This window comes from Bos grunniens, chromosome X (assembly GCF_055505025.1).
Source record: "Bos grunniens cultivar Pamir isolate PY7600 chromosome X, Bosgru_T2T1.0, whole genome shotgun sequence".
Taxonomy (NCBI): domain Eukaryota; kingdom Metazoa; phylum Chordata; class Mammalia; order Artiodactyla; family Bovidae; genus Bos; species Bos grunniens.
The window spans coordinates 63,012,695-63,038,082 of NC_141194.1; the positions used below are offsets into that span (position 1 = coordinate 63,012,695).

General features: G+C 38.2%; 1 protein-coding gene across 5 annotated transcripts in view; it reads left to right on the top strand.

Moving 5' to 3' along the window:
* The window catches only part of KIF4A (kinesin family member 4A), a 129,594-nt gene that overhangs the window by 39,336 nt on the left and 64,870 nt on the right, over positions 1 to 25,388 (top strand). For all 5 annotated transcript variants that reach the window (XM_086389908.1, XM_086389910.1, XM_086389912.1 and 2 more), the window contains exons 8-10: positions 13,204 to 13,320; positions 13,952 to 14,127; positions 20,621 to 20,682. In XM_086389908.1, coding sequence (XP_086246034.1) covers positions 13,204 to 13,320; positions 13,952 to 14,127; positions 20,621 to 20,682 — 355 coding nt within the window. The remainder of the gene's footprint in view (positions 1 to 13,203; positions 13,321 to 13,951; positions 14,128 to 20,620; positions 20,683 to 25,388) is intronic.

Consider the following 25,388-nt stretch of genomic DNA (forward strand, 5'->3'; position numbering starts at 1 on the left):
TTGACCGCCTCCAACTTCTCCCACCCCAACCCCTGCATCTAGGGCTTGCTTCTTTCCTATACTAACACTACCCCAACTCTGTACTATAGCCATCTCCTTGCCTGACTCCCAGTAGACAGCAAGCCAATCAAAAGTGGAAACTAGGTCTTATTCATCTTTGAACCCCTAGGGCCTGGCATAGTGCCTGACATTGTCATAGCCCCTCATTGAATGCCTGAGTTTTTTCTCCCTTTGGTCTGACTGGTAGTTCCTACTAATATTTCAATTCACAGTTTGGATATCACCCATCTATAAAACCTCTTTCTTGGGTTGAAGTCTTTCCATCAGTTGATTGGAGAAGGCAATGGCACCCCACTCCAGTACTCTTGCCTGGAAAATCCCATGGACAGAGGAGCCTGGTGGGCTGCAGTCCATGGGGTCGCTAAGAGTTGGACACGACTGAGTGACTTCACTTTCACTTTTCACTTTCATGCATTGGAGAAGGAAATGGAAACCCACTCCAGTGTTCTTGCCTAGAGAATCCCAGGGACAGGGGCGCCTGGTGGGCTGCCATCTATGGGGTCGCACAGAGTCGGACACGACTGAAGCGACTTAGCAGCAGCAGCAGCAGTTGATGCTCCCATACTGTTTTTTCCTAACACTTTCAAATTTTCAAAGAGACAACAAAAATTTTACAGAAACATTTCTACATCTAGCATCTGGATTCCACCATTAATATTTTAGTATATTTCCTTTATTACATATCTGTCCATTAATCTACATTCTTTTTTTAAATGCATTTTTAAATAAATTGTACACATTAGTACACTTCCTCCCAAATTCTTAAGCTTATGTATTATTAACTGAAGTTTAATATTTGAGTAGACTTTTTAATGTAAAATTTACAATGAAAAGCACAAATTTTAAGTGTATCTTAGCTGAATTTTGACAAATGCATTTACCTAAAAGACTGTAATCCAAAGCGTTTTCATGATATATAAAAGATTATCTCCCTTCTCAGTCAATTGTTAGCCTGAGTCTCGCAGCATTCTCTCTTTTCACTGTAATTATATTTGTCTTCTTTTCTTGTTAAATTTTGAGTTCCTTGAAGGGAGAGACCAGTTGGTATTTTCTTGCCACCTGTGCTAAGCACTGTGCCTGACACACAATAGGTGTTCTATAACTGTTGACTGGCCAGATATATGAATATCTGCCCTCCTCCTGAAATATGAGCACACGCTGTATTCATTTTCTTTCTTGTCTCCCGCATCCAAAAAGTTTCTTGGTTATGTCATTTTTATGTCTTAAACACCTTTAACTTTTCAAGACATTGTTCCTCTCCCATGGTTCCGGTCCTTAACGATCTCTCAACTGAACTATTAAAATAACCTCCTAATGGTTTCTTAAACACCAGTTTTTTAACTCCCAAATCTGCCTTCCAAATGACTACCAAAGCAATATTTCTAAATCTAAATTTGATCATGTTTATGCCTTCTTCAAAACCTTTCATTTGTGTCCATCATCTACAACAGATGTTTTTAATCTGCCTTCCTTTTAAAGCAGAGGAACTATTTTTAAAATGAAGTCATAAATTCTCACAGTTGAAATAAATTAAGAAACAGATTTGAAATTCACATACATTTATTTTGTAGGTTCAGATATATAACGTTGAGTAGGTCAATCTTCAAGCAATAAGAATATTACAGCTATTTTATTATCACAATTTCTTTATATTCATTTGTGTATCATGAAATTGTTCATGGTAAAAAATGCAATACATTTAACAAAGGACTTGTATCTAGAATATATGAAGAACTCTCAAAATTCAATAGTATAAAAAAAAATAAATTGAAAACAAAATTCAATAGTATAAAAAGCAATACAACTAGAAAATGAGCAAGACACAAACAGATATTACACTGAAGAGAATATACAGATGGCAGTAAGCACATGAAAAGATGTTTAGCATCCTTAGTCATTAACCAAAACAAATGAAAACCATTAGAAGGTTGGATACCTCTCAAAATAACTAAAAGAAAAAATACCAAATTCTGGCAAGAATGTGATGAAATAGAATTTCTCATACATTGCACTATTGAACATTTATTCCAGAGAAAGTGAATGTTCACACAAAAACCTGTACATAAATGTTCATTGCTGCTCTATTGTAATAACCAAAAACTGGAAGCATCTCAAATATCTGCTGCTGCTGCTAAGTCGCTTCAGTCGTGTCCGACTCTGTGCGACCCCATAGACGGCAGCCCACCAGGCTCCCCCGTCCCTGGAATTCTCCAGGCAAGAATACTGGAGTGGGTTGCCATTTCCTTCTCCGTCTCAAATGTCTACCAGCAGGTAAATGAATGGTTAAACAAACTGTGGTACATCCACACTATGTAATACTACTGAGCAGTAAAAAAGAATGAACTATTGAAACAGACTCTTGGATGGATTATTATTGTTATGCTGAGTGAAAAAAAAAAAGGGCTAGTCTCAAAAGGTTATACACTATATGTGCTGTTTATACATTGTTGAACTAGCAAAATTGTAGGGGAGAAAGATTAATGGTTGTCAGGGTGTAAGGATTGGCGTGTGAAGAGGTAAGTGTGCCTAGAAAGGGTAGTACAGGAGACCCTTAAGATGATAGAAAAGTTCTGTATCTTGATTTTGGTGATCATTTCATGAAGTTATATATGTAATATTATACAGAACTATACACATACACAGAGTATATATAAAAACTAAATAACATCTGGGGATTGTGCTAATGTTAATTTCCCTTTGTTGATTATTGTACTATGGTTATGAGAGATGTTACCATTGGGGGAGGCTGAGTGAATGGTACATAAGATCTTGCTGTATATATTTCTTGCAGCTTCCTGTGAATCTACAATTATTTCAAAGTAAATATTTTTAATGCAGTATAAAGAAAAATATTTTTTTCTTTCTCCCCAGATCCCTTGTCTAGGTGTTTAGACAGTCTCTCTATTTAAGTGGAAGCATTCTATGTGCTCTCTTCTAATCTACTTTTTATTTATAGAGATTGTTCCATATTAGCATATACACCTCTACTGTGTTCTTTTTCATGTCTATATATTATATAGCTGTGCCATTGTATTTATTATACCATTTCCCTATTGATGAACATTAGTCTGGTTCCAGACTTTTGCACACTAGGCTCCAATGAACATTCTTAGTGCTTAGTATATGACATGATGGGGATTCTGGATGACAACTACAATCTTATTTAAGGTTTTGTATCTATTTTTTTCTGTAATTTTTCCTTGTCATACATTATCAAGAAAATCCTGATTCATACTAATACATAATTGTGAGTTATAAATATTTTTTAACAGCCTACTTTACAGTCTCTTCAATTATTAAACTGATCTAGGAGCTTTGATTAGAAGTGATAGGACATTTAAATTCAATGTTGGATCACTAACGATATATTTCCTAATTTATGTTATATAATAACTATTAATGTCCAACAAGACACTCACAAAGCTTACAAGAAGCACTGAAATCATCTTTTTTTGAGTGCCATTGGCTAAGTGCTTCATATATACTATCTGATTTCATTTTTTTCCCCAGCTTTATTGAGCTATTCTTGACATATAGCATATATTATGTTTAGGTTGTACAATGTGATGATTTGACACATGTATTTATTTCAAAATGATTACCACAATAAGGTTAGTTAACACCTCCATCTCCTCATATGATTACCATTTGTGTGTGTGTGTGGTGATAACATGTAAACTTTACTCCCTTAGAATAGAGTAGTGGTTACCAGAGGGGAAGGGGGTCAGGGAAAGATGAAATGAGTAAAGGGAATCAACTGTATGGTAATGGATGAAAACTAAAATTTTAATGGTGAGCACACTATAGTGTATATAGAAGTAGAAGTGTAATCTTGTGCACATGGAACATACATTGTTATAAACCAATGTTATCTCAATAAAAATGTTTTAATTAAAAAAATATTTACTCTCTTAACAACCATCAAGTACATAATACAGTACTGTTGATTATAGTCACCTTGCGTACGTGAAATCCCAGAACTTACTCATCTAATAGCTGGATGTTTGTAGCCTTTGACCAACACCTCCCTATTTCCCCTACCTCTCAGCCTCTGGCCACCACCATTCTACTCTTTTTCTATGAGTTCAGCGTTTTTAGATTCCACATATAAATAAGGACATAGAATGTTTGTCTTTCTCCATCTGATTTATTTCACTCAGCATGATGCCCTTAGGGTCCATCCATGTTAAAAAAGGCAAGATCTTCTTTTTGGTGGCTGAATAATATTCCTCTGTGTGTGTACCACATTTTCTTTATTCATTCATCCATCAATGGCTACTTGGATTGTGAAACTGTCTTTAATAGCATATCGTAACATGTTTAGTTCCATGTTCATTTGGTACCACACCACTGGCTATGAAAATGTGATGAGCACATGAATTGAGTAACTGCCTTTGTCTGGTGTTTCAGTACAAGCCCATGTGCTACAGTGGTACAATTGTTTGTACAGTTTTCTGTTAGTGTGCCCGGGAACTGGGCAAAAGTCTTGTGCACAGCTACAACCTTAAATTACACATTTGCAAAAAATTCAAACATGTACAAATAATAGAGGTATATTCAAAGACTGCAGAAAAATTAATTAACCTTGCTGTACAAGATAATGTGTTAGTAGACTCCAGTGTGTTAAGGTTTGTTTTATAGCATATTAGAATGAGCCATTTAAATGCAGTTTTATTTAAAATAGTTAAAATAATTTTAAATAGCAGTGATGGTTGCACAACAGTGTAAATGTACTTAATGCCACTGAACTGTACACTTAAAAGCTGTTAAAATGGTATATTTTATGTTATATATATTTTACCACAATAAAAATAATTTTTAAAACAAAATTCAAATTACAGAAACTCTACAGTATTTTTGTGGGTCCCTGAAGTATCCCTAAGGTCCTGAGGAACACAATTTGAAAACCACTGTTCTACAGGGTAAATACAGATACCTGAGCATGACATATGCTGTTTATGATCTGCCCCTAATTGTCCTCTGGCCTCATTATTTGTTACTCTTTACTTCGTAACTTGCACTGTTTTCCTATTGAACTACCTGTACTTCCTAAATGTATGGTGCCCTCTCTCACAAATATGTGCCTTGACATATGTTACTTCTCTGCCTGGAATGCCCTTACAATCTTTTTTCGTACTCTTCCCTCCTCCATCAGCATTGTCCTAGTCATTCTTCATAATTCAGCTCAAATTTTCAATTCCAAGTCCCTCCTATGAAAACTCATTTGTACTATCTTTATTTTTTCCTTTAATATTATATTTGCAATTGTTTTTTGTTGGTGTGTCTCTCTCCCTTTATATTTTTAACTCTTTGAAAGTAGGGATTGTGACTTATTCATCTTTGTATCTCTAAAGCCTAGCACAGTGCCTAGAATATTTAACATAGTCACCAAATGATGAAAAGGACTCGAATGTATGAGGTGAGAAAAGTGGGAGAGTCCAGAATATCTCAGATTTGCTGTTTGTTGGGTGACTGATTAGATGGTGAGACAATGAAAAGGAACAGTGCTGAAAGTGAAATAGATTTGCACTGAAAGATGAATTCTGTGTTGTTCAAGTCTGTGTTATGCAATGTCATCTGTGCACAGCCCACTGGAGGTTATTCAGTTGACAGATAAAATATAGCTTTGGACAATAGGAAAGAGGTCTGGTTTGGAGATGCAGATTTGAGGGAGTCATTAATACAGTATTTATTGGAACTCTAGGCAAGGATGAGATAACCCAGGAAGAATGTATATAGTAAGCAAAAACCTTAAGACAGTCCAAAGAGAATACCAACATTTAATGGGCGGGTTTTGGAAAGGCTACCCCATTAAGTAGACTAGGAATGATTGAGAATGGGGGATACAGTAGTCACATGGCTCTGGAGGGAAGACTTGAGAGTTTAAGATTTCTTTAAATATAGTTTCTACCAACCCCAGCTTTTCAGCCTCAAGTCTCTCGTCTTTCCAAGGTACCTGGTGCCTCTAAGAGAGCAAATGAGCTCATTTCCTTAGAGCATAGAGGTTAGGATCATGGACTTTGGAGCCCAACTGCTTCATTTGAATCCTGACTCTGCCACTTACTAGCTATGTGACCTTAGGCAAGTTACCTAACCTCTTTGGGCCTCAGTTCTTATATCTGTTGACACAAGGATAATCATGCTTTATGCACACTTTATGGGACCACTGTGAGGGTTAAGTGAGGTAATATGTATAAAGTTCCTAGAACAGTATCTGGCTTTTAGTAAACACTATATAAACTTAGCTGTTATTATCACTGTCATCATCATTATTGTCCCTTTGCAGGCACTTTAGATTGAGGCTCCTCCATCTTGCTGATTCAGTTATTGCTCTCCACCTGTACTCTAAAAACATTGAAATCTCTTGTCTTGCCTGTTGGTATTTCCTCTCCTGTGCTCTGTGATCTTACTGGTTATTACTTTCTAAATTCCTTTTAATGGTATCTTAGTGGGGAAAGAAATGCTGATGGTCAGTCTTCTATGTTTGAACAGAACTTCGTCTAATGTTCTCTGTGTTCTTTTTGTATGTGGTTTTGTTACATTGATTCCTGTTAAGCTATATCAATTTTTATTGGAATAATGTGTGTCTAAATAATTACAATTTTATTTTTTGAAAGCCTTTCATACTTTTCCCCCTTTAGACTTTGGTACCAGAAGCATAACTATTTTTTCCTCTGAGATTTAGGGGAAAATCTGTTTTCTTAACATCTAGCGTACTGATATTTGACCCTGCACCTCGGTCCCCTATAACCAGATTCTCATCATTTCACTTACACTGTCAGTTCTTCCATGTGTGTCGACTTGAAGGCCAAAACAGCCATTTCCTTCTTGCAGTATCCTTTTTCTGAGGAAATTGTCATGAGAATAGATAAGAACTGTATTGGGTGCTCTGCTTTCAGTGTCATGTAACTTAGCAAATAACTACATTATCTAAGTTTCTCTATCCTATTAATAATAACTTACATGTGGATAGCACTTTATAGATCACATTTGATTTTTATCATAGCCTCATGAGGTAAGTAAGGTATGTAATACACCTGTTTTATGGATAAAAGGAAAGTTTTAGTGACTTGTCCAAGGTCATACACATTGATAAGTACAAGAGGCAGAGTTTGAACTAAGATTCTGTCTCCCAATTAAGTTCCTTTTCACCCTATCACCTCTCAGTAGTTACTCCTGTAAGTCTTGTGACCAATTGCCGTAACAGATCATTCCCTTTCTCTCTGAGTATGCAGAGTGTATCCATACTATCATATTACTTATTTTCTCCCCCCTAATCTTCTCCACTGTGCTACCTGCCTTAGGCTTATACATGTTTTCTTCTCATACAGAGCAGGGTGTCTCAGCTGTTGCACTATTGACATTTTGGGTCAATAATATTGAGAGGCAGGGACTGTCCAGGGCATTGTAGAAAGTTTAGTGGCATCCTTGCCCTCGACTCACAAGATGCCAGTAGTACTTCCCCTGACCTCGCAAGCTGTGACAACCAAAATGTCTCCAAATATCACCAAATGTCCTCAGTTCAGTTCAGTCCAGTCACTCGGTCATGTCCTACTGTCTGTGACACCATGGACTGCAGCACGCAGGCATCCCTGTCCATCACCAACTCCTGGAACATGCACAAACTTATTTCCATCAAGTTGGTGATGCCATCCAACCATCTCATCTTCTCCTCCTGCCTTCAGTCTTTCCTAGCATCAAGATCTCTTCCAATGAGTCAGTTCTTCGCATCAGGTAGCCAAAGTATTGGAGTTTCAGCTTCAGCATCAGTCTTTCCAATGAACACTCAGGCCTGATTACCTTTAGGCATGACTGGTTTGATCTCCTTGCAGTCCAAGGGACTCTCAAGTGTCTTCTCCAATACCACAGTTCAAAAGCATCAATTCCTTGGTGCTCAGCTTTCTTTATAGTTCAACTCTCATGTGTATACATGACTACTGGAAAAACCATAGCTTTGACTAGACGGACCTTTGTCAGCAAAGCTCTGCTTTTTTATATGCTGTCCAGGTTAGTCATAGCTTTTCTTCCAAGGAGCAAAGCATCTTTTAATTTCATGGCTGAAGTCACCATCTGCAGTGATTTTGGAGCCCTCAAAAATAAAGTCTCTCACTGTTTCCATTGTTTCCCCACCTATTTGCCGTGAAGTGATGGGACCAGATGCCATGATCTTACTTTTTTTTTTTTTAATTAATTTTATTTTATTTTTAAACCTTACATAATTTTTTGAACGTTGAGTTTTAAGCCAACTTTTTCACTCTCTTCTTTCACTTTCATCAGGAAGCACTTTAGTTCCTCTTCGATTTCTGCCATAAGAGTGGTGTCATCTGCATATCTGAGGTTATTGGTATTTCTCCCAGCAATCTTGACTCCAGCTTGTGCTTCATCCAGCCCAGGATTTCGCATGATGTACTCAGCATATAAGTTAAATAAGCAGGGTGACAATATACAGCCTTGACGTGCTCCTTTCCCGATTTGGAACCAGTTTGTTGTTCCATGTCCAGTTCTAATTGTTGCTTCTTGACCTGCATACAAATTCCTCAGGAGGCAGGTCAGGTGGTCTGGTATTCCTGTCTCTTTAAGAATTTTCCATAGTTTGTTGTGATTCACACAGTCAAAGACTTTGGCATAGTCATTAAAGCAGAAGTAGATGTTTTTCTGGAACTCTCTTGCTTTCTCTATGACTCAACAGATGTTGGCAATCTGATCTCTGGTTCCTCTGCCTTTTCTAAATCCAGCTTGAACATCTGGAAGTTCATGGTTCACATTCTCCTGAAGCCTGGCTTGGAGAATTTTGAGCATTGCTTTGCTAGCATGTGAGATGAGTGCAATTGTGCAGTAGTTTGAACATTGTTTGGCATTGCCTTTCTTTGGGATTGGGATGAAAACTGACCTTTTCCAGTCCTGTGACCACTGCTGATTTGATTTAGGTCATACCTGAATGGTCTAGTGGTTTTCTCTCTTTCTTCAATTTAAGTCTGAATTTGGCAATAGGGAGTTCATGATCTGAGCCACAGTCAGCTCCCTGTCATGTTTTTGCTAAGTGTATAGAGCTTCTCCATCTTTGGCTACAATCTGATTTCAGTATTGATCATCTGGTGATGTCCATGTGTAGAGTCTTTTCTTGTGTTGTTGGAAGAGGGTGTTTGCTATGAACAGTGCGTTCTCTTGGCAAAATTCTGTTAGCCTTTGCCCTGCTTCATTTTGTACTCCAAGGCCAATTTTGCCTGTTACTCCAGTTATCTCTTGACTTCCTACTTTTGCATTCCAGTCCCCTATAATGAAAAGGACATCTTTTTTGTTAGTTCTAGAAGATCTTGTAGATCTTCATAAAACTGTTCAACTTTAGCTTCTTCAGCATTACTCATTGGGGCATAGACTTGGATTGCTGTGATATTGAGTGGTTTGCCTTGGAAACGAACAGAGATCATTCTGTTGTTTTTGAGATTGCACCCAACTGCTGCATTTCGGACTCTTTTGTTAACTATGAGGGCTACTCCATTTCTTCTAAGGGATTCTTGCCCACAGTAGTAGATATAATGGTCATCTGAGGTAAATTTGCCCATTCCAGTCCATTGTAGTTCACTGATTTCTAAAATGTCGATGTTCATTCACTTTTGCCATCTCCTGTTTGACCACTTCTGATTTGCCTTGATTCATGGACCTAACATTCCAGGTTCCTATGCAATATTGCTCTTTGCAGCATTGGGCTTTACTTCCATCACCAGTAACATCCACAGCTGGGTGTTGTTTTTGCTTTGGCTCCATCCCTTCATTCTTTCTGGAGTTATTTCTCCACTGATCTCCAGTAGCATATTGGGCACCTACCGACCTGGGAAGTTATCTTTCAGTGTCCTATATTTTGCCTTTTCATAATGTCCATGGGGTTCTCAAGGCAAGAATACTGAAGTGGTTTGCCATTGCCTTCTCCAGTGGACCACATTTTGTCAGATGTCAAAAGTCCTACAGAAGCAAAATTGTCCCTAGTTGAGAGCTGCTTCATATAGAGCTGCCTCCTTTCTCTCCTACCTTGTTTTTCTCTCCTGTGACAAATATACCCTTTTAATCTAGTTGTAAAATCTATTATAACGTGTTCATTATACTTGTGAAGTTCTAGTCCCCTTTTAAAGTTAAAATCTCAGTTATTTATTTGTTGCCCTAGTGAACGAACACCTGAAGCTATTGAGTAGTATTCTTGATCCTTTTCTCGCTTGATCCATTCTCAGTCTTTTAGAGAGAAGAGGAACTTTTGGTCTTACAACTTTATCCAGGCATTTTTCTCCATAGCCATCCTTGATCAGAACTTTTAAGTCTCTTCAGACATGTTCTTCCCAGTCTTTATGATATATATTCTCCATCCATGTCAATAATTTCTCTCTCAAAAACAGGAAATCAAATACTCTTTTGTGATGATTTCTTTCCAGAGAGACATTCATTTCCCTTGCTCCTTTCTATTCCAAAACCCAAACTCTCATTTGAATAAAAAATTCAGCCTTTTTATTCTTAAGTCTGTGCTTCTTGCTTAGATCACAGTACCCATAATTTCTTCTCAGGGCTTATCTGGGCTTTTGTTGTTGTTCCTGTGAAGTAATAGATGGACATTTTGCTTAATAGGTTTGAAACACCTCAGCAGTCTTTCTTTCACATCCCAGATGGGATATGGGCCAATAAGATGGCACAATGTTCCGTTTGGCTAAAAGGTATAAGAAGAGAAAGAACTGAACTAATATGAGGATTAGTACAGGCAATGGTAAGGTTTGATTAATCTCAGCAGGATCTCCTTCACATCCTGGATGGGATAAATGGCCCTGGAAAATGGCAGTAGAAGGAAAAGAAAGAGATGTTTGCTTGATGGAACTTTTTTTGTCTTCGTCATCATCATTCAGTTGCTCAGTCATGTCTGACTCTGTGACCCCATGGACTGCAGCATGCCGAGCTTCCTTGTCCTTCACCTTCTCCTGGAGTTTGCTCAAACTCATGTCCATCGAGCCAGTGATGCCATCCAACCATCTCATCCTCTGTCATCCCCTTCTCCTCTTGCCTTCAATCTTTCCTAGCATGAGGGTCTTTTCCAATGAGTTGGCTCTTCACGTCAAGTGGCCAAAATATTGGAGCTTCAGCATCAGTCCTTCCAGTGTATTCAGCATTGATTTCCTTTAGGAATTGAATTCCTTTAGGATTGACTGGTTTGATCTCCTTGCTGTCCAAGAGGCTCTCAAGTCTTCTCCAGCACCACAGTTTGAAGGCATCAATTCTTTGGCACTCAGCCTTATATATTGGGATATTTGAGCATGTAAATAAACTGAAAAGAAGGAATTTGTAAAGGGAAAATAAATTGAAGATCTAAGAGGAAGGTGGAAGATTGAACGATCCAGGGTCCCTGGGAAAATTAAGGGAATAGAAACACTGGCAAAGGCTAAAGGGTAAATAAAGGTAGTTATTTCCTCCTGAAACAAGGAGAAGAACAGAGGAATCTGTAACAGCAAAGGAAAGACTGTGAAGTGAGGAGAGGGGAAATTAGGGAGCCCTTGTGAAGAATTGATCACCATAATGTATTTGTTGAAATCATATACTAATAGAGTGAAGGTAGATTTCCAGTCTTGGAAATGATGAGTGTTTAGAATAGCTGCCATGGTGAAGGAAGAATGAAGAAGAGAAGATGGTCAATTGACCAAGGGTTCAGCCACGGTCAGATAGCATGTTTTATAATGGATGAATCCAGTCCATTTGATTATGTAACTTTCTTCAGCATTGCAGTGTAGAGAGAAACGCACGTGCACGTGCACACACACACAGCTGATTTAACCTAGGCCTGGGAATTGACATGGTGGGAATGGCAGAAGGTCGTGGGTTTAATGAGTGCTTGGGAAAGTATAACTGAAATGACTGCAGGGTTCAGAATAGGTAGTTTAAGGCCCAGGAAAGATTATCTACCAAGGGTATTAGAAAGAGTCAGTTGGTATTTCCCTGCTGGTCCAGTGGTTAAGACTCCACGCTTCTACTTCAGCAGGTGCAGGTTCGATCCTTGGTCGGGGAACTAAGATCCTTTGTGCCATGTGATGCAGCGAAAAAGAGAAAAAAAGAGTGTCAGTAAATTTGTAGCCACAATAAGGGTGAAGAACAGCATCCATGAAAGAAACGGAAGGATGGTAGTAGGATGCAGTCAGAAAGGAATTTTGGAGTTAAGGATCTTATAGATATAGTTGTTATATGGATCTTATAGACCTATAAGGGAGTCCAGTGGCTGAATAAATAAAGTAGAATAGCACTAACAATCATCATGCCATTTATATATCATATAACTTTGTTTTGTGTAAGGTATCTTATTAACTCCCCACCACAACCTATGAAGTGGGTAGATTTGCCCCTTCTGTAGAACTTACCTAAAATTGCATAACTAGTCAGTGAGAAAGCCAGGATTAGAACCTAGCCACCATTGCCCATGCATTTAACCATTATACTATATAGACTTTCCATGATTTTAATCATTATACTATATAGACTTTCCAAGATAAACATAACCATAAGGGCTTTCAAGGGACCTCAGAGATTATTACAATGTTTAAAAAGTAAACCTTTGAATTTAAGAAGTGGAAAAGAATGTTTACTCTATTTGAAGCAACAAGAGGAAAGTATAAAAAGTAAATAACTATACAAGTGGTTGTTGTCATGGTGATCTGTTATCTGTCTGTCTGCTTTGTTTCCTTGGAAAAGGGCAAGAAGTGCCAACTGACTTAATTGTGCTTTCACCTTTGCCCTTTGAACTTTACTTAATTGGAAGACCAACTGTTTGAAAGAGGAAGAGATGGAAAGAAGCTAAAATATCAGAGTGGACATCACCAGCTTCTACCAGCATTATGTTTATTCCCATTTCTACCCATACCACCTAGGGAATATATGGTGTGTTTCTCAAAGAGCATAAGAATATTTGATAAGAACACTAAAGATTTTTAAATAATGTTTTTCTTTTATATAGAGCTTTCTGTTTGGGGAAAAAAAAGACACTCGGAAAAGTGAACAGGATTAAGAGGTTTCCTTAAGATTGCTAACTTAATAATTCTATGGGGTCTTTATTCTTTTCTCTTTCTCAGGATAGGTATATGTTAGATGTTACCAAGCAATTTAAATTTTCTTTCCTACTATTAGGTATTAATATTAACCGAGGCCTCCTATGTTTGGGAAATGTAATCAGTGCTCTTGGAGATGACAAAAAGTGTGGCTTTGTGCCCTACAGAGATTCCAAGTTGACTCGACTGCTTCAAGGTAAGCCCAAAGTGCCTCTAAGAAATAAGAGAGTAACTTAGAATGATAGTGATGAGAATGCAAAGATAGGACAGATATTAATAAAAAGCCAGATTTTTGGACTATTACATACAGAGCTGTCCAATTGATAAACTGGAGAGAGACCTGTTGGCAAGCAGGCTTCTAAGGTAATGGAAAAATGTCTTCATATATGGATTTGAGAGCCAAAAAAATCTGTAGAGTGTCAACTGTACTTAGCACTTTGTATCTGGAAATGAGCTTGCTTACTGTATTTATTAATGCTGACAAGCAGAATTCCCTAAAGAGTTAAAATCTACCTAGAGGAAGCATCCAAAGAATGTTTAATCCTAACAGTGGCTCCTAACTTACTTGGCCCAGGCCCCTGTTGTTTTAACCTGATTAACTGCTGGCGTCACAGTCTCACTTAAGGAGGACACATGCAATAGCATGCTAAACTATATCATTTTACACAACAGAAATTCTTGATGTTTTTATATTGATGTAATAGGAAATTTGTAGATACTTAAGAATTATTTTCTTACAGCTCTGAGATTGAAGTCTCCAACCCAATGGACAGCTTTGCTTGCGTCCTACTTGTTGGATTTCACTTCCTTCCATTATTCTTTTTCAGATTCTCTAGGAGGTAATAGCCACACTCTTATGATAGCCTGTGTGAGTCCTGCTGACTCCAATCTAGAGGAAACATTAAACACTCTTCGTTATGCTGACAGAGCAAGAAAAATCAAGAACAAACCTGTTGTTAATATTGATCCCCAGACAGCTGAACTTAATCATCTGAAGCAACAGGTTAGAAGGGACTTAACATTTGATGGGGAAAATTACAAGTATGTGAGTGGAATGATAGAGCTCCTATTTCTCAGCTTTTTCTCCACCAGGACTTTAGAGATGTTGGTTAAGCATTCTGTTAGTATGAAGACATGTTAAAGTAACTCCTATGAACATGTTTTTTGGTCATATTTAAGAGTAGAGGGTGGCACTGGATATTTCACTGATAAAGAAGTGAGCAGTGAGAGATGGGGCAAGAGAGGTGCAGGAGTCAGATCCCAAAGGTCCTTATATGACTGGTTAAAGAATTATAATAACTCAAGTAAACACTATGGCCTGAACTAAAGACAGAAGCAATAAAGAAAGGGGGACAAATTATTGATAGAAACAACAGCAACAACAAAAACCCAAGGAGGTAGAATGTATAGAGCTTACAAATGTGGCTACAGATTTGATGTGAAAGGGTAGGTAGGGAAAATCAAAGTTGATCCCCAGGTTTTTTGCTTGGACAACTGAATAAATGGTAGTAACAATCATTGAGTCAGGGAATTTAGGAGGAAAATAGGGGTCAGGCAGGGAAATGGAAATGATGAAATTCAGTTTTGGGCATTTTGAGTTTGAAGCTCTTGAGGGACATCTAAGTAGAGTTATTCAAACATGGCTGGGTATGCAGGTTTATGTAGAGAGGTCTGAAGATACAGATTTGTATATCATCAGCATTTAGCTATGACAAACCTAGACAACATATTAAAAAGCAGAAACATTACTTTGCCAACAAAAGTCCATCTAGTCAAAGCTATGATTTTTCTAGTACTCATGTATAGATGTAAGAGTCAGACCTTAAAGAAAGCTGAGTATCAAAGAACTGATGCTTTTGAACTGTGGTGTTGGAGAAGACTCTTGAGTGCCCCTTGGACTGCAAGGAGATCCAACCAGTCCATCCTAAAGGAAATCAGCCTTGAATATTCATTGGAAGGTCTGATGCTGAAGCTGAAGCTCTAATACTTTGGCCACGTGATGTGAAAAACTGACTCATTGGAAAAGACCCTGATGCTGGGAAAGATTGAAGGCAGGAGGAGAAGGAGATGACAGAGGATGAGATGGTTGGATGGCATCACTGACTCCATGGACATGAGTTTGTGCAAGCTCCGGGAATTGGTGATGGACAGGGAAGCCTAGCATGCTGTAGTCCATGGAGTCGCAAAGAGTCAGACATGACTAAGCGACAAAAGTGAGAATTTAGATGGTACCTGATGTTACAAAGTAGATGAAATCGACAAGTGTCTGGCATGTAAAGGCACTTACTCAATATCTGCTGAGTGAGCAAATGGCAAAGAAGAGAGACAAAGGCTAGATAGAACTCAGGGGTAACAGCAGTATTTAAGGAAGGGGAAAAGGAGAGCCGACAACAAGGGAGATGAAGAAAGAGCAAACAGGTAGGAAGAAAATCAGTGGTTCATGGAAGACAAGGGAAGAAAGTTTCAAGGAGGGCTATCAAAAGTATAAATTTATAAAGAAGTGTAAAGATAAGGGTTAAAAAGGTCCATTGATTTTTTTTTTTTTAATCACCAAGAAATCTATTGATGACTGCAGTGAGAAGAGGGTCAGGGGAATGATGGGAACAGATTGCTATGGGGTGGACAGTGAATGCTAGACAAGGAAGTGGAGGAAGTTGGTAGGCTCTTCTTTCAAGAAGGCAAGATAAAAAAAGACAGTAGCTGGTAGTCAAGGGTCAAGGGATATAAATCTGTGTTTTTTTCTTTTTTCTTTTGAAATATGGAAGAGACTTCAACATATGAAAGAACCAGAGACTGGTTGGGATAGACTTGGAGAGACTGAGAATAGGAATGAGTTGATAAGGTGTTTTCTTTTAGTTGAGATCCTCTGCACAAATAAAGAGGGCTTCACCTTAGACAGTAGAGGGGATACCTGCCCATAAGACTAGAAGAAAAGAGGTTAGAATAGGAAGGATACAGTGACACTAACTTAGATAACCAAGAAGGGAAATTGAGCGATATCAGCCTGATGACCATTTTCTTCTCAGAGAAGTGGGAGACAAGGTCATCTTCTAAGAGCAATCAAGCAGATGATAGCATAGAGGGATTGAAGAGAGCTCAAAAGGCTTAAAGTCTTGGAAATGGAAGAAGTAGCTGACTAGGAACGTGAATTTGTGGTGATATCAGTATGACTGTGCAACAGCTCAATAGCACTGGCAGAATAGCAGGTAGCGAGATTGACCCCCTTGGCAAGGGTGTCAGCTTTTCTTGGTATAGTACTCTTCCCAGTGGGAATCTAGTGTTTCTCAACAGTCTAGTGCTCACTCCATCTCTAGCTTCCTCCTCAGTGATAATAATTACAACTCATTTAATCTGTTGTCTTTTCTCCTTTTATTGTCCTTTATTTCCTTCCTAAGGTTCATTATAGAAAATATAAGTAATTTACCTGTTTACAAAATCACTTTAATTGTAAAGTACCTTATTCAGTGCTGCTTCTTTGTTTGCTTTCATGTGTACTCCTATTGCCAGAAATGCTTTTCTTCCTGGTCATTTATTTGTTCATCCATTTCAACAATAAATATTTACTGAACACTATTATGTGCCAGGTACTGTGCTGGAATATATTGTTGAGCAAAGAAGATAGTTTCTGCTTTCATGGAACTCTCCTAATGGGAGAGACAAACAAACATTAAGCACACGATCATAGCAATGTATTATAAACTGGAATAGTGTACTATAGGGCACTGTGAAAGTATGAGCAGGATCTTCTGTTAAATATCTACTCTGAGAAGAAGGCTTCCCTGAGGTAACTACGTTTGAGCTGAGATCTGAAAGACGAAGTAGGAATCATCTATGCAGAAAAGAAAGAAGATTCCAGAGAGAAGAAATACATGTTGTTGTTTAGTCACTAAGTTGTGTCCAACTCTCTGTGACCCCTGGGGTGTAGCCCACCAGATTCCTTCTTCTATGGGATTTCCCTGGCAAGAATACTGGAGTGGTTGCCATTTCCTTCTCCAGGGGATCTTTCTGTCCCAGGGATTGAATCAGCATCTGCTGCTTAACAGGTGGCTTCTTTACCACTGAGCCACCTGCAAAGCACAATAGTGTGTGTATCAAAGTATAATGGGAAAGGGTATTGACAGTGCAGCCAAGCTGCCCGGGTTCAAATCCTGGCTCTATATCTCACTAGCTATGTACCCTGGGCAAGTTCTCTGTGCCTCAGTTTCCCTATCTATAAAACAGAACTAATAATAGTAATAGTATCGGCTTCATAGAGTTTTTATGAGGGTTAAATGAGTTAATACATATAAAGCACTTAGAACAGTGCCAGACATATAGCATGTCTGCAAAGGTCTTGAGTTAGGAAGGAGTATAGTGCATTTGAAGACCTCAGAATGCCATTGTGGCTAGAGTGGAGAGAGCAAGGAATGGGTAATCCAGTCTGAGACTGGAAAAGAAACAGAGGCCTGATCGAAGCCTCACGTACTATGTTAAAAATTATTTTAAGCTAGGTGGCAGCATTAATAATTTACACTTTTGAAAGACGGTATGGCTGCTGTACACAAATAGATTATGGTGGAGCAAAAATATACTCATGGAGACTACTTAAGAAGTTACTACAATGGTCCAAGAGAAAGAAAAATGGTGGCTTGGACTTGGGGTGGTGGTGGTGATAGAAAGAAGTGACAAGTGGGTTAGATAAGGGGGTGAAGGTATGACACCCAGCTTTCTGGCATGTGAAACTGCATATTCACTGAACCAGAATACACTAGAGAAAAACCAGGTTTGGGATAGCAGACAACTAAGTGGAAATATTAAGTAGATAGTTCAGTATAAAGGTTCTAAATTCAAAAAAGTTGATAAGATCCCCTGGAGAAGGAAATGGCAACCTCTCCAGTATTCTTGCCTGGGAAATCACATGGACAGAGGAGCCTGGTGGGCTACAGTTCACGGGGTCATAAATAGTCAGACATGACTGAGCGACTAACACTTTCAATAATAGTAATACTCAGTTTCCAGTATTATTTATTAATAATGTTAATATTTCCCGATAGTAATACTCAGTCCCCTCAGGTCTGATTTGAAGACTAAATGAGACATTATGTCTAAATCATCTTCCATGGTGTCTGGCTCCAAGGGCTAGACTCAGGCCTTAAAGAAGCTCCCTTTGTTTCAGATTTCCTGTCTCACCTTGACATGGTTCAGAAAAACCCTTTTATATTCATTATTTAATTTTATCATCATAATATGCCAATGAACACAGCAGGTATCTTTATCCCCATTTTAAGACACTAGGGTCTAAGAAATGAATATGGTGGTTCAGGGCAGGCTGACAGGAACCAGGTCACCTGATAGCCAGCCCTTGACTTTTCCCACTATCTCTCCCCAATGGAGTGGTAATGGCTTTTCAAGGAACAAGAAAGTTCTTCTCCCTGCAATTGGATGTAAGCCTTACTTGCAGGTTGCAAGGGAGAGAGAGCTGGATTGAAGGGAACAGCACTCCCCTACCAGCAGTTCCTTCACCGATGGCCAGCAAATCGTCCCTAAGCTTTCTGCCTGAAGGCTCCTGTTCATAAAATGGAAGTAAAATATCAGTTTCCCCCTATCAAACAACCTTGTTCCCTGTAAATGCTTTAGAAATCTGTGTTGTTGTTGTTGTTTAGTTACTAAGTCATGTCCGACTCTTTGCAACCCTATGGACTGTAGCCCACCAGGCTCCTCTGTCCATAGGATTCTCCAGGCAAAATACTGGAATGGGTTGCCATTTCCTTCTTCAGTGGATCTTCCCAACCCAGGGACTGAACCCATGGCTTCTGCATTGCAGGCTGATTCTTTACTGCTGAGCCACCAGGAAAGCCCAGAGAAATCTGTGTGGATCAAATGAAATCACATGTGTAGTCATGCTTTGGAAATAATGATGTGATAGTAAATGTAAAATACTAGAGTTATTGCATTTTAAAAATTCTAAATTCAGAAAGATCTGTGTTTGAGATAAATTTGGGAGTCACCAGTTTTTATTAATAAATCGTAATTGAAACTATAGGCAGAGAGCTTTGAGGAACTTTATCACCTAAAGGACAATTGGAGCAAAGATGAACTAAGAAATTGACTAGAAGATCAGCTTGAAAAATAGAAGGAAAAGCAGAAAAGTGTGGTGTCTGGTAACTCAAATGCTACCAAACAGTCAAATAAAATGAAGACTAAAAAATGCCCATGGGATATAGTGACATGCAGATCATTGGTGACATTATCCAAAGTTATTTCAGTGGAATGTTGTGGGCACAAATCAGATTAGAATAAGTTAAAGAGCAAGTGAGAGAAGAGCAAAGGAAATGGAGGCAGTGGGTGTAGACTATTCTCTTAAACTTTATGAAGGACAGAAATCAAGCAAAAAGTGATAGGAAGTGGGATTGGGGGAGGTGCTTTTAAGATGGTAGAGACTTGAACATGTTTTAATCTTAATAGGAAGGATACTGTAAAAAGAGAGAAGTCACATATATAGAAGAGAGAGGAGATAACAAGTAGAGTAAGATTTATCAGAAGGCAAGAAGAGTTGGGATCCAAAACTCAAGCAAAACAGCTCCTCTTTTATCATAAGAGGGAATGGAGACAATGATTACAGGTGCACTCTGGTTTAAGATCCATCCCCACAAAGCCTCCTTTAGACTATTGTGGGATTTTATTAATTTGCTTCTTCTCAGAACCCTAAAGTACTTAAGTATACTTGATGACTTAGGATCTTCTGTCTTGTGTTATTTCCTACTTTTTCAGGCCTTAGTCTTGTCTTCATCAACTAGATTGTAAACTAGATAATAAACCACAAGAGTTTATTTTGTGCCCCCCCACATTGCCTAGCTCAGTGCTAAGTCTGATTTAAAAAAAAAAAAACAGAATAGAGGCTCAATAAAAACTCATGAAGATGCTTAGGTAAAAGAGATGACATCTTCTAAGTACTAGTTATTCATGTAATGCTGATTGTCTTTTTATCATTGAATCATCAACCGTGTTGCTTTCTGTAATACTTAAGATACGCCTTAGATGTCATAGGCATCAAGTACAATTCAGTTCAGCTCAGTCGTGTCTGACTCTTTGCGACCCCATGGACTGCAGCACGCCAGGCCTCCCTGTCCATCACCAACTTCCAGAGTTTACCCAAACTCATGTCCATTGAATCGATGATGTCATCTCATTCTCTGTCATCCCCTTCTCCTCCCGCCTTCAGTCTTTCCCAGCATCAGGGTCTTTACCAATGAGTCAGTTCTTCACATCAGGTGGCCAAAGTATTGGAGTTTCAGCTTCAACATCAGTCCTTCCAATGAACGCTCAGGACGGATCTCCTTTAAGATGGACTGGTAGGATCTCCTTGCAGTCCAAGGGACTCTCAAAAGTCTTCTCCAACACCACAGTTCAAAAGCATCAAGTAAAATTACCCTACTGCTAATCATGATAATTTTGCTGAGTAGGGATAAGTAGTTTTGATTGATAACTAGCTGACTATTTTTCTTTGCTTTTTCCAGGTCCAGCAGCTACAGGTTTTGTTGCTACAAGCCCATGGAGGTACCCTGCCTGGATCTATAAAGTAAGAGCCGTAGACTAATTTTAAATGTATATTCTAACAGAGTCTTTTTCTCCTTATAATTGTTTCCCCCCTGATATTCTAAAGTTTCTGATAGCACTTGGTGTCAAGGTAGGGATCTTAACAAACTTGCTGTCTATTTAGGACTTAGCTAGTTAGCTTTGAGACAACCTGATAAAATGGAAAAAGCATGGGTTCTGGCCTCAGAAATGTATTAATTGGAATCCTACGATGAGAAAGAGCTGTTTTTCTCTTCCTACCACTTATTTATCTGATTATGTATTTATAGCCATATAGACCCATGGGTATTTATTTTATTCTATGCATTAACACCCAATACTATCATCATTTGTTTTATATCTTGTTTTATTTTTTGTTTCTTATCTACTAGGAACACCTTCAGAGTAGCTCTTATATTCTTTAACACACCGTCAAGTTTTTAAGCATTTCCACAAGATGTTGTATTTTCCCTACCTCAGCTCTGGAATCAATCATGTGTCCAAGGAGCCCTGTTTTTTCTTTTAGTTGGAAAATGGTATTTAGAAACATCTGGGCATTAGGTGTGCTCATTGTTACTGGGATATCACTACTTCTAGGCCCTCTCAGTGAGTAGAGCTAGGAAATATCTGTATGTACAGTAACCCACACATATATCTATATTTTTATATCTATCTAATTGAATATATGTTAAAAACCATGATTTTAGACTGATACCTCTGATTCCAGTCTAACATTACAGGGTTTATTTTAATCTTCCCACTCTTTATTTATAACTTCTTTCTCCAGCCGTGAAAAACCAGCTCTCATTATCTGCATTTTGTTTACTTACTAGTTCAGTTCTAGTAGACACATAACATAATTTTGGAATTGCTAGCCCATACCCCCGTGAGAAACACGTTTAGTGACTAGATTACAGCATATATGTACAGTTCTTTTTGTCTTTAGACTTTAAAGTATCCAGGCAAGATACTGTTTCCCAGAGTTACTGTTTGTATTCCATTGTGGATCCCCCCTACATCTTGCTTGGTTGGTTTTAATTGTTTATATTTTGGGTATATAAAGAGTATGTGAAGCATTATTGATGGTCTAAGAGTCAAGGTTTTACAAAAATATATACTCAGAGCAGAGAAATGCAAATCAAAATTGCAATTAGATATCACCATATACCTTGTCAGGATGGCTACTATTAAAAAAAAAAAACAGAAAATAACAAATGTTGGAAGGGATGCAAGGAGAATGTGGAGAAGTTACAACGTTTGTACATTGTTGAATGGATTGTAAAATGATATAACTGCTATGGAAAGCAGTATGGAGGTAGCTCAAAAAATTAAAAATAGAACTACCATATGATCCAGCAATCCCACTTCTGGGTATATATCTTAAAGAACTGTAAACAAGGTCTCAAAGAGATATTTGCTTACCCACCTATTCATAATAGATCCCAAGGACAGAAGAGGCTGATGGGCTGCAGTCCATGGAGTCACAAAAGAATCGGACATGACTTAGCAACTAAGCAACAATATATACATACAACAAAATGTTGTTGTTATCATTCAGTCTCTCAGTCATATCTGACTCTGTGACCTCATGAACTGCAGCACACCAGGTTTCTCTGTCCTTCACTATCTCCCAGAATTTGCTCAAACTCATGTCCATTGAGTCGCTGTGCTATCCAAGCATCTCATCCTCTGTTCCTTCCTTCTCCTGCCCTCGATCTGTCCCAATATCATTCAGCCTTTGAAAGGAAGGAAATCCTGTCACATGTTACAACATGAATGAAACTTTAGGACATTATGTAAGTGAAACAGTCAAGTCACAAAAAGACAAATACTGTATGATTCCACTTATATAAGGAATTTAAAGTAGTTAAATTCACAGAAATGAAGAGTAGCATGGTGGTTACCAAGGGCTAGGGGAGGGCCAAAAGGGGAGTTATTATTTGATGGGTATATAATTTGAGTTTTACAAGACGAAAAATTTCTAGAGATCTGTTTCTACAGCAATATAAATATACTTAATGCTACTCAATTGTACACTTAAAAGCAGTTAAGGTGATAAGTTTTATATGTTTTTTGCTGTATTGTGCTGTGCTCAGTCACTTCAGTTGTGTCTGACTTTTTGTGACCTACAGACTGTAGCCCACCAGGCTCCTCTGTCCATGGGATTCTCCAGGCGAGAATACTGGAGTGGGTTGCCGTGCCCTCCTCCAGGGGATATTCCTGACCCAGGAATCAAACCTGTATCTCCAATGTCTCTTACATTATAGGCAGGTTCTTTACCCACTGAGCCACCTGGGAAGCCCATATGTTTTTTTACCACAATATAAAAAAAGAAAAAACCTACAAGAGAACTAGAAAAAAATATAGGCAAAGTTCTCTGTGCATATAGGTGAAGGTAAAGAGCATTCTATGAGTAAAAGCAGTGACAGAAACTAAAAGAATAGACCAGGGATGGAGAGTTGCTTTTGAATGGGTATAGAGTTTCAGTTTTACAAGATGAAAGCTTATGGAGAGTCATTGCACAACACTGTGAATATACTAACACTATGAACTGTACACTTAAAAATGGTTAAGATGAAAAAAAAATGGTTAAGATGGTAAATTTTATGCTATGCTTTTTACCACAATGTTTTTTGTTTTTTTTTTTAAGAAAAAAATATGTATACTCAGAGAAGTGTTCCTGTTTGTCCCTGCTATCCTGTCCCCATTCCACCCTTATTTCCACTTCTTTGCCACCACATTCTCCTAACCCCTGTATTTAATCAGTCTCTTTAGTTTCTTCCTATATTTCTTTTGTACAGATGAGCAGTTACTTGCGTATTATTTCATATCCTCTTTCTCATATGAATGGTAGTATACTATAAATATACTTTGTGGCTTTGCTTTTTTCAGTATTTTCTAAAAGTCATTTATCAGTTCATAGAAGTCTTCCTCATTCTTTTTTGTACAGCTCCGTGGTACTCTTATTGTGTATATGTGCCATACATAGTAATTCACCTTCTCTCCTGTGTATGGGCATTTAGGTTGTTTTCAATATTTTGCAATTACAGACATGCTACAGTGAATAACCTTTTATTTTATTTTTTTATTGCTGAATATATATCATAATTTTATTTATTCATCTTTTTTTAATTTTTTTAAATTTTATTTTATTTTTAACTTTATTGTATTGGTTTTGCCATATATCAACATGAATAACCTTTTATGTGTATATTTTCTTCCTTTTTCTTTCTTTCCTTATTAGCTGCACTGAGTCTTAGTTACAGCACGGGGGATCCTTAGTTGTGGCATGTGAACTCTTAGCTGTGGCATGTGGGATCTAGTTCCCTGACCAGGGATAGAACTCAGACTGCCTACATTGAGAGTGTGGAATCTTAGCCATTGAACCACCAGGGAAGTCCCTGCATATATTTTCATATTGTTAGTTTTCTTCAGAGTAGGTTTCTAAGAATGGGATTGCTGGGGCAAAAGGTAAGTGCATGTGTGGTTTTGTTAGATATTGCCTAATTCCCTTCCAGGATTATACCCATTTGTATTCCCAACAGCAGTGTTTAAGAGTGCTTTTTTCCCCACAGCCTCGCCAATAGAATGTGTTGTCATATATTTTCAATTTTTGCTAATCTGATACAAGAGAAATTCTATCTCAGTGTTGTTTTAATTTGCATTTCTTTAATCATGAATGGATTTTAGGTTTTTTCCCCAAATGTTTCAGGGCCACTTTTATCTCTTTTTCTGGCAAACTGTCTGTTCATGTGTCCCATTTTTTAATTAGGTTTTTTGATCCGTTGGTCCTTTTTTTAAAAAATGTGATTGCTGCTGCTAAGTCACTTCAGTCATGTTCGACTCTGTGCGACCCCATAGACAGCAGCCCACCAGGTTCCCGTCCCTGGGATTCTCCAGGCAAGAACACTGGAGTGGGTTGCCATTTCCTCCTCCAGTGCATGAAAGTGAAACGTGAAAGTGAAGTCTCTCAGTGTCCAACTCTTCACAACCCCATAGACTGTAGCCTACCAGGCTCCTCTGTCCATGGGATTTCCCAGGCAAGAGTACTGGAGTGGGTTGCCATTGCCTTCTTCGAAAAATGTGATTAAATATGCATAAAAATTTAACCATTTTAAGTATACAGTTCATTGGCATTAAGTATATTCACAATATTGAGCAACCAGCAGCACCGTCCCTTCCCCAAACATTTTTCTTTCATCTTGCAAAACCGAAACTGTACCCATTAAAAATTAACTCCTTTCCCCTTCTCTCCAGCCCCTGGCAATCATAATTCTACTTCCATTGATTACTCTAAGTACCTCATATGAATGGAATAATAATTGTTTTGTTTGACCTTTAGTGACTGTTTGTTTCACTTAGCATGATGTCTTCAAGTTTCATCCATGTTGTAGTATGTGTGAGGATTTCCTTCCTCTTTTTAAAATATTTATTTATTTATTTGGCTAAGTCGTGTCTTAGTTGCGGCACGAGGGATCTTTGTTATGTCATGCAAGATCTTTCATTGTGGTGCACAAGTCTGGTTGTGGCACGTGGGCTCAGTAGTTGCAGCACATGGGTTCTGTGGTGCATGGGCTTAGTTGCTCTGAGGCATGTGGGATCTTAGTTCCCCAACCAGGGATCGAACCATGTCCCCTGCATTGCAAGGCAGATTCTTTTTATTTTATTATTATTATGTTGGCTGTGCTGGATCTTTGTTACTGTGCATGG